This window comes from Melospiza georgiana, chromosome 2 (genome assembly GCF_028018845.1).
Source record: "Melospiza georgiana isolate bMelGeo1 chromosome 2, bMelGeo1.pri, whole genome shotgun sequence".
In the NCBI taxonomy this organism is placed as follows: domain Eukaryota; kingdom Metazoa; phylum Chordata; class Aves; order Passeriformes; family Passerellidae; genus Melospiza; species Melospiza georgiana.
Window position 1 is genome coordinate 82,445,965 of NC_080431.1, and position 10,394 is coordinate 82,456,358.

The 10,394-nt window shown below is 47.1% G+C and overlaps 1 protein-coding gene across 1 annotated transcript; it reads right to left on the reverse strand.

The window, feature by feature from the left end:
- Positions 1 to 3,325: 3,325 nt before the first annotated feature.
- NDUFB4 (NADH:ubiquinone oxidoreductase subunit B4) lies at positions 3,326 to 5,663 on the reverse strand. The gene is made up of 3 exons (XM_058045374.1): positions 5,425 to 5,663; positions 5,031 to 5,177; positions 3,326 to 3,489 (listed from the first exon to the last, which is right to left on the reverse strand). Exons 1-3 carry the CDS (start codon positions 5,623 to 5,625, stop codon positions 3,424 to 3,426), a joined length of 414 nt encoding a protein of 137 aa, XP_057901357.1. The 5' UTR covers positions 5,626 to 5,663; the 3' UTR covers positions 3,326 to 3,423.
- Between the last annotated feature and the right edge of the window lie 4,731 nt (positions 5,664 to 10,394).

The window sequence follows — 10,394 nt, forward strand, 5'->3', positions numbered from 1 at the left end:
CGGAGCTGGTGTGAAAGCTGCACCTTGTGTGGACACGAGGTGCCAGCTAGCTCCCATTCACAGGGCCTCCTGAAAATACAACCCTGTGTGAGATGCTAGGGAGTGACAAAGCATTGTATGCTGTCTGTATGGGAAGAACTTTATAAACAGGGCTGAAGGCTCTACCAGGCCTAAGCCCACTATCAGAGCAAGCCACTTCAACCTGTTCATCCATGGAGGGCTGCCAAGGAAAGACTTGGTTGTCAGAGAAGTAGACCACAAATCATGAAGGTTGGAGAACCCAAAGCACTTCACTGCTAAGTGAGGGAAAGTTTCTATTCCACACTCTGGCCATCCTGCAGTATCGACTTGTTTGTCAGCACTTGACACATTCTCTCCCTAGTTCTGTGCTAATCTACAGCATAGCAAATGTGAAACGGCTTCTCTGGCCAGTCCAAGCATTTGTTCCTGGGAAGGTATCTGGAAAAAAGCTCAACTGCCACCATGGGGGACCTCAACATTGATTGGAGTATGCAAGCCTCACCCCCAGCTGGTGAATTCCACAGGGTGGAGGGAGCAAGCAAAGCCCCAAGTAGAGCAGGAACCAGGAGCACAGCCAGGCACCCCACACTTCAGGCCTGTACTTTAGCACATACCCACATGGAAGTTTCTAAACTTGGTGCCACCACATTTTGATTTCTTACTTTCCCAGAGAAGCAATTTTCCCAAAGAGAAGGAAATGTAGACCTGCAACACACAGTTATCAGTCAGTTACATCCATCATCAATTTTGGATCTGCACCAGGTCCTTGGGGAAAAAAAAAGGCATCAGCTTTGAGCAAAGTATTATAAAATCTACACAGAGACGTTTAGTCTAAAATAGCCAATTCAGAAAAGGACATTTGGGAGAATCAATTTGCCAGAGAAGCTGATTTAATCAGACTGATCCAGGGATAAATAAGGTCTAAATGTTTCACAGGCAGAGGGGAAGAGCTTGTTTTCTGTTTGGGACCTTAATTATCATCCAGTGACCTACAGGCTTGGATTTCTCTCATACAGACACATCACCAAAGCATATATGGGTGCTAACACATCAGTCAAGGGTAAAATTCCACAAGGCACATTCACTTTCCTACCTCCACCCTAGATATCTGAAGGGGAACTTCTCTTTCCTTCCTCACTGCACCCAGCACCACTGCCCCAAACATCAACCCCACCTCCAGCAGCATGGCATGTCATTCCTAGCAAGAAAACAGCTTGGAGAGCTCTGGAAATAACAAGAGATAAAAGTAGGGCAGCCTTTCCCCAAGCACCTTGCTCAAATCTGCAGGGATCAGAGACTCAGGGCTGGAAAGGAAAGGGCTGTGGCAGATTCCACGAGCATCAATCCAATGCTGCCCTAAAAGACCAGAGGCGCTGTGCTCATCCACAGCCCATCCTGGAGCATTTGCTCGGCTGGCCTGAAACAAATACAGCTGCAAGGGAGAATTTACATGTGTGGCAACTCAAGTTCCAATTAGCTGAGGAAATGGGTCCTGGGAGATCAAATTAGTTTGTGGCAGCAAGAATAGCTAATTTAGCATGCTCAGACAAGCAATTATTTCTTTCCTTAAATACCACTCTCTCCATGCACTGATGCCTCTCTGCACTGGTCCACAGCCTTATCTTGTAATATCATTTGTGACAGTCTTTTAGGAGCTATTCTGCAGAGAATAATACGGGTTTGCTTTAGTTAAACTAGCAGAACAAGCTGCAGAAACTGGTGCAAAAGGGTTGCTGGAAGCACATATGGGATTGCAAAACCTAGCACTGACTAGCCGAGTTTCTGTACAAAGCATTAGTGCCAAGCTCCACACAGCCTGAATGTTTCATGGCCCACACAAGAAGAGCTGCAACAGGAAACACTTTAAAAAAATTTAAAAAAAACAAGAAAAAACCCAAAACAAAAAAGCAAAAAACAACAAAAAACCAACCAAACAAAAAAACCAAAACACAAAAGAACCAAAAAACACAAACAAGCAAGCAAACAAACAAACAAGCAAGCAGACAAACAAAAATCCAAGCATCAAAACCACCATCAAAAAGAACCCACACAGTGAGAGTGATTTTATTGTGAGGGTGACTGAGCATGGGCACAGGTTGCTCAGGAAGTTATGGAGTCTTCATCTCTAGAGACACTCAAAAGCCACCTGTACGTACGTGGTCCTGGACACCCCAATTTGGATGGCCCTACTGGAGCAAAGGGCAGGACCCAGACGAGCTCCAGACATCCCTTCCAACCTCAGCCACTTTGTGATTATATGGAAAAGCTCATCAACTCACTCTGCTGGAGAGTGACTGCAAATGGCCCACATTTACATCTTCATCATGCAGGAAAAGAAAGGATGCAGTGGACCTGGTTTTGCTGACTTCACACTGGCTGCTTTCCCAGCAGGCAAAGGGAATTTTTCAACTTCTGTATCAGACTGAGCTTCTGGCATGAAGCTCAGTGCCTGGGAAGAAACCAGTCCCTGAAGAATGAGGGTTGCATGGAACATGATGGCACCTACAGGCCATGTAAAAATTCAAGTATGCATCAAAAATATTTTCATTGCACTCATACCTCAGTACACTGGCAGTAACAATTCCAGAGTTCTCTATACCAGTTGATCTGGGCAGGAAAAGCTTTTGTTCTTATAAGAATAAACAGAAAAGGTGTCTTTGCAGGCATAAGATCCAGTTATACTTGGTGGATTTTTCTTTGAACATAGCCCTCTTACAGGGGGACTAGTACTCTCCTGTACTACAAGATGGTCAGTGTCAAAGTAAAAATCCTCATCTTACAGTTCTTGTCTCCCATTCACAGGAACCACAGAATTAGTGGAAATTCTGGTTACATACAGCATGACAACATTGAGCTCACTATTTCCAAATCTGGTACTAATAAAAAATAGAAGTTTATTGCAATAAACAAACACATGGTTTAGGGAAAAGAAAAATTAACTCAACTTATTGAGAGCAGTCAGGCAGACTCCTAAGTTCTTAAAAATGTATCATACAACTTGCCTATTATCCAGTTAGGACAAACTACACAGCCAAAGTGACACCAAAAAGAAACACCTGGAAGGCAAGCAGTAGTTCCTTTAGGAAACTGCTTTGGTCTTGCTTAGCATTTTAGCCTGCTACTAATTTTAAACTTCACCCTTCCTGGGCAACAGCAACTTCCATGGTTTAGAAAGATCCTCTGTATGTACACCAAAAGAGTACAGTGGCTGAGTTCCAGACACTCTCTCTGTATCCATCTGGTTTAGGCATAAAGATCCTACATTTGTGCACTTCCCATGATTTTTAAAGACGCAAGACAACCCACAAGCAATTAAGATTTATTCTTGTGACAGAGAAATGTCATCACATAGTGCATTTTATTTTATTTCTCTCCCAAGAACATCAGTGCAATTCCAGGGACTTAGAAGAATATACTGATTGGCGATGGCTTGAGTTTCCCTTCCTGGATACGCTTCTCTTTACGATCCTGTGGAAGAGAGAGAATATTTATCATTATCCTACCAGGGAGGAACTTCCAATCAGCCTGGGATAACAGAAGAGCAGTTCTAGTATTTCAGCACAGGCTACATGAAGGCAGCACCATATAGGATTTTAAGGGTGTTTTCCACCCTAAATGATTCTGTGGGCACAAGCTGTTTAAGAGTAAAAGATAACAAGGCACTTAGCTCCACCCACTAAAGACCTGCTCAGATTGGCCTCACATCTAGGTGCTCTCCAGGCCAGCAGAGACCAATTCCTGTAAGGCATTTTTCACCAAACTAGTTGTGTCTCATCACTTGTACCTGAGTTTCTATCTCCTCCTTCTGGCTGAATAACCCAGCTTAGAGATCTCATTATGGAGAAACTTCTTAATAACTTGCCTAAAAGTGCCTGGGCTCACTTCCTACCCATTTGTACCCCACTCTGCAGTCATGTACCTTTCTGACAGGTACCATTACAGTACACAGGCACTGCAGATAATGGCCAGATTCCTGCTGCTGGATAAAACCAGATTTACTTAAAACCTGGTAATTTACCTCTTGCCTTCCCAGACACACAGCAAACATTCCTCAGAGAAGAGACTATGACTACCATGCCTTATGTAATACCAGGAAAACAAGAAGAATCCCCAAACATCACTAAAGGAACCACAATAAAGGAAAGTGAATTATCCTGGACTTCAGCATGGCAAAATACTTAAGTCTCAAGAACACTTATATCAAGATGCTCAGCATGTTTCCTAAAACCCAAATTTCCAATTCACTCAGGCAAACAATATTCCCTACAAATATTCTGTTAATTCATGTTAGTGCTTCATGGTTTACTATTTGATCTAAAATGTTACTTCTGTGCAAAAGAGGGAAATAAAAGTGGTTTACAACAGCCACAAATTCTCTACTAAAAACAGCCACTGTCTGCCTGTTAGCATTTTTTATGTATAATTGAGTTTTTTTCATAATGATCTACCATTGCTTACATTCTGACACTCATAGTTTAGGAGTTAGAATGGAAGCAAGATAAACCTTCCAAATTATTAGAGTGTCCAGCTGAGATCAGACACTGCAATTGGCATAATTATTCCTCCCATTTTGCTTCACTAAATTAGAGAAATGGTCAAGCAACTGCACAGAGATATCGCTAGGTCTGCCATCCATAAGCTTCCTGTGTATTTTGAGTTCAAAATGCATAGTTAATGCATGTCAACTGCTGAAAATAAGAGTAATTTAGGATTAATTGTCACTCAGTGCTCCAGAGAGCTCTGTGACTGTAAAATAGCCTAATCAGGCAACCTGTGACTGGCCATAGTCCCAAGGTACAATAAAGGGTGCTCAGAAAAACAAGACTCTGCAACCAGTAACAGGCTCTGAGACCGCAGGCTCGCTACAGCCTTCCTTCCCTCACTACTTCAATGTATTAATCATTCTTAGGGGCATGAGGATCCCACAGAATGAGACTCCAAGCAGATGTACATTTTACAAGCTGGTGTTTGTGGTGTTCGCTGACGTTCAGCGCTCTCTGCCGACTTACCCTGTCAGCTTTTAAGACAAAGATCCAGAAGAGGAGGGGGCCTAAGCCATAAACAGCTCCGAGAAAGGACGTCCTGGGTGTCGGGCGGAATGTCGGGTAGACGTTCTGCGACTTCGCATAGGCCCAGCGGATCAAGGCGGGATTTTCCTGGGGTGCAAAGACAACAGCGGTGAGGCCGCGGGGCTCCGCACTGGCCCCTCAACCCGGGCACCGAGGCCGAGGCACAGCGGGAAGGGCACCAAGGTCACGGGGAGGGCGGCAGCGTCCCGCCGCCAGGCCCCGGCCCCGGCCCCAGCACGGCCGGAGGAGCGGGCCCCGCTCCGGGACCCGCCGGGTGAGGCGGGCGAGCCCCGCGCTGCCCCCGCCGCCCCTCGGCCCCTCCGTCCCCACTCACGATGACGGCGGGCGGGCTGGGGTTGTTGAGCTGCAGCAGGTACTGCCGCTTGAGCCGGGAGCGGATCGCCAGGCGCTCGGCCTCGGCGCGCAGCTTCTCCGGCGATGTGTCGAAGGTGGCGGGGTCGAGCTCGGCGGGCAGCGAGACGTAGCGATTCGGCCTGTAGAGCTTGGCCGCCGATGGAGGCGGTGCCCACGCCATCTTGGAGAGCCGGCCGTGCCGGCGTGGGGGCGGTGCCGGCCCTGCCCCGCCCCGCCCGCTGCGGGAGCGGCCGCCTCCCCTCACGGAGCCGGAGCCGGCAATGGTTTGGGCTGCAGGCATGTTAAAGTTCATCCTCTTCCAGCGCCGCTGCCGTGGGCAGGGACAACGTCCACTAGACCAGGTTAACAGAGCCCCATCCAGCCTGATGGGGCATCCACAGCTTCTCTGGGGAACCTGTGCCAGTGCCTTACCACACTCAGGGTAGAGGATTTTTTCTGTAATGTCTAACCGAAACCTACTCTTTCGATTTGAACCCGTTCCCTCACCTCCTGTCACTACGTTCTCTTGCAAATAATCTTTCCCCATCTTTACTGTGAGCTCCCTTCCAGGTACTGGAAGACCACACTTAGGTCACCTCAAAGCCTTCTCCTTCCCAGGCTGAACAAGCCCAGTTCTCTCAGCCTTTCCTCGTGGGAGAGGTGCTCCATCCCTCTGATCATCTTGTTGGCCTCCTCTGGACTCGCTCCAACAGGTCCATGTCCTTCCTGTGCTGGGCCCCAGAGCTGGATGCAGTGTTCCAGGCGGGATTTCGCAGAGCAAAGGGACAGAATCCCCTCCCTTATCCTTAGGATGCAGCCCAGGACAGGTTTGGCCTTCTGGGTTGTGAGTGCCCGTGGCCAGAGCATGTCCAGCCTCTCACCCAGCAGCACCCCTGGTCACAGCTGCTCTCGATCTGTTCACCCCCCATCCTGTGTTGATACCAGAGTTGTTCTGACCCAGGTGCAGCACTTGGTCTTGTTAAACCTCATGAGATTCCCAGGTACCCACTTCTCCAGCCTGTCTTGGCCTTACCCGGCCTCACCTGCTGTGGCTCAGGGCATGTCAGGGGAGGGTTTTGTTCTCACAATAACAACAGTCCCAGCAGGTAAATTTTTCCTGTCCCCTGCAATTAAAATGGCCTTCAGGATGGGTTACAGGTCAGGAGTGTTGACCTCTTTGAGTCTGCTGGGACAAGGGGGTGCCATTGCTGTGGGGATGTTTACTGCCCTTTTGAACAGTATTTCTATGTTTTAGAAAGTGTAGTTAATGTATGTCAAACTGCTGAAAATAAATCTCTTAAAATTACAGGATCATGAAATCACAGAATATTCTGTGTTGGAAGTGACCCACAAGGATCGAGTCCAACTTAGCCCTGCACAGATTCATCCCCAAGAGTCACACCCTGTGCCTGAGGGCATTGTCCAAACACTTCTTGAACTCTGTCAGGCTGGGTGCTGTGACCACTTCCCTGGGGAGCCTGTTCCAGTGCCCAACAACCCTCCGGGGGAAGAACCTTTTCCTGATATCCAACCTAAACCCCCCCGTGGTCGACTTTAGGCCATTCCCTCAGGTCCTGTCATTGTTCACCAGAGAGAAGAGATCAGTACCTGTCCCTCCACCTCCCCTCACAAGGAAGGATGGCAATTAATTTACACTCTCAGTGCTACAGAGAGCTTTGTTATAGCTATATTTGAACATTAATTAATTTTTGAACTGAATAAAAAGTCCCTACATCTGAACAGTATTCCATGTTATGCAAGAGATATGTTGCAGGCAGACAGTATTTGCAAATCTCACCGTTTCTGGCTTTCAGCTTCAAATTGTCCCTTTGATTCTTTAACTAAGGCTGAGCTGACTGGACAAGCTGCCAGGTAACCTCCAGGATTCTCAAGAGGTGACTCACTACCTTGACAGACACTACTGACATGTTCAGGATTCACCCTCTGCTTGGTGAACACTGGGCAAAGAAAACAGGGGTTTGACCTTGCACTGCTTTTGGCCAGTGTGAAGGCCAATGGCATCCTGGCCTGGATCAGCAATGGTGGGGCCAGCAGGAGCAGGGCAGGGATTGTCCCCCTGTGCCTGGCACTGGTGAGGCCACACCTCGAGTGCTGTGCCCAGTTCTGGGGCCCTCTGTACAAGAAGGACATTGAGGTGCTGGAGAGTGCCCAGAAAAGGGCAACAGAGCTGGGGAAGGGTCTGGAGCACAAGTCCTGTGAGGAGCAGCTGGGGTTGTTTAGCCTGGAGAAAAGGAGGCTCAGGGGAGACCTTATTGCTCTCAGTAACTGTGTGAAAGGAGGTTGTGGCCAGATGTGGAGTTGGTCTCTGGTCCCATACAGCAAGTGACTGGACAAGGGAAAATGGCCTCAGGTTGTGCCAGGGGAGGTTTAGATTGGATATTAAGAAAATATTTTTCACCAAAAGGATTATCCAGCACTGGAACAGGCTGCTCCAGGAAGTAGTGAACCTTCTCCATAGATATTCAAAAGATGTGGCATGTGGGGACACTGTCTAGTGATGGACTTGGCAGTGCTGGGTTAATCATTGGACCTGATGATCTTAGAGTTATTTTACAACCTTAATGATTCTTAGGCTTTGTCTTAAAGAGGTTTTTATCTTGTTGGTATTAAGTACTTTGGTTTCCAGTGATGTAAAAACAATGCAAGTTGCCTTTCTGGAAACAAAGTAGCCAATGAACAAGTTTACTGTTGTGTTTTCTTCTTCTAGTCTACAAAAGAGTGGTAGTTATGCTGATTGGGACCCAGTAAGTTGCTGTGCAGAGGTAGTTATGGCCCGATTCGCTCTGTGCTAACTGCAGACTCAGGTAATGTTGGATAAGGGATTACAATTTCCTCCTAAGCATACACAAAATAATGCTGCTGACTTTATTTAAGATACTGTGTTTTGGCACTGCAATAATAGAGCACAAGCTCTTCCTCACATCCTACAATTTCACTCTTTTTTCCTAAGCACTTAGAAAATAAATGACCTCCTTTTGGTCCGAACAGCTAATTAGGAGTTGTGGCTTGCTTTCAGCAGGATGAAATACAAGTTGGATGTTTCTGCAGTTTGTGTACCTTGAGCATCCCCACCATAACACATAGCATTAGGTGCATTTCCCTCTCTCAAGTACAAGCCTATAGTCATCTCAGAAATCTCTCCAGCTTTTGCACCCCCATTTTCTTCACAAGCATGTGTCTGAAAATCCAAGTGAAAACCAAGCTGCTTCATTCACAGCCAGCTCCCACGGAAGTACCTAATATGCCTTGTTGCTTTTTCTCCCAGGACTTTCAGCTTGGGTCAGTGGCTCCTAAAGCATGGAAAAATATGCTCCCTTTACTTCCCATTTTGTGACCACTGGATTTAGTGAGCTCAGTGTCTCCAGCTCCATGATTTGTGTCTCTCTTCGTAACCAGCATGTAGAGAGCTGCTTTAGCAGCACAGTACCTATACCAGCAGCACTGCCATGTGGCACTCCTGTGGTACTTTCATCTCTGAGTGTTCCCAAGGACTTGGCAGCCTGTGCCTCCCAGCCCCTGCATGGCTTGCTGCTTTTAAAGCTGCTCCTCCCTGCTCTCTCTTATTTCTTAGTAAAAGGACACGTGCAGCCTTGAAACAGATTGATTCCTGGCAGAAGCAGGAGTGCAGATTGGATTAGCAAACTGGGAAGGGTTAGCTGCTCTGTGGGAAGTGGTGGGGTTTTTTCCCTCTTTGCTGCATCACAGAGTGGAACAGAAGACTCCTGTTCCTGCAGCTCTCCCAAAGCACTTCCAAACAGCCAGATGTCTCTGCCCCAATCCACTGACTCCTGAGGCTGTCTGTAGTGGTGTGTGATGGCTCCTGTGGGCAGGAGCAGAGGTGGTCTCGTGGCGAAGTCACTTGGCAAAGGCAGCGGGTTCAGCTCCAGCCCTGTTGCAGAATCTTTGTGATCCTATCAGTGCAGGTCCAGGCTGTGCCTCTCCCCAGAGCTCGTAGCTGTGAGTGTGCATGCTTGGCATGCAAACAGTGCTGGGATTAATTCTACTGGGAGAAAAACAGAAGGTACAAAGCAACATTTCCATTAACAATGTAATGTACTGTATTAAAAAACCGAGCAGCCAGCTGCTATGCTGAAAACACCTTTGCATTTCATCTCTAGCTGCTAACTCATCCTCCTTCCCAAAGGATCAAAATCCTCACAGGAAGTCTTTTCTGAGAGATGGCACTTGTTTCATGGGGTAAGAAAATAACTAAATCCCTTCCTGAGAAAAATATTCTCTGACACAGAAGCCTGTGCATTGCAATTTGTTGTTTTCACTCTTCCAGGGGTGAATTTGTGCACTTTCTTTGTTTTGTAACAGCCATGTTTCTAACTTTAAACCACATCCTTCAGCAAAAGCCTGAGTCACCAATAGTCAGTGTCTCACCCTTGCATAAAGCAATGCAGGACAAAGACAAAAACACTGCAGACAAAGCACTTGACTGAAATCAGTGATTGTTTTTTCTCCTGCTGACAGGAACTGCTGCACCCAGGGAGAAATGCTGTGGTGACAAACTGTCCTCCTGTGCAGACCTCCTGCATCATCTGCTCCTCCTGGACCACCTTATGGCAGCTGCTGAACACAGCCTTGCTGCTGCTGCAAACCACCTCTGAAACAAAAGATTTTGCAAGAATGAACAAGACCCTTCTTGCCTCTGTTTTGTCAGCCAGATCTTGAAGCTCCTTTGACTCTTCTCCTGACTGCTAGTGTTGACCTAAGGCAAGCAGCAGGAATATAAAATAGGCTCCACTAAGGGTGGGGCCAGTCTCAGTAGGGCAGCACAGGCTTGAGCTAGAATATGCTGGTCATAAAACCACATCCTCATGGGCTCACACACCAAAGCTTAACAGGTAAGACCCCAAGTGGTTTTTCTTCTTTTTAATTAGGACTGATGTTTATTGACTGTTCAAGGCTGGCAGTATTAAATGA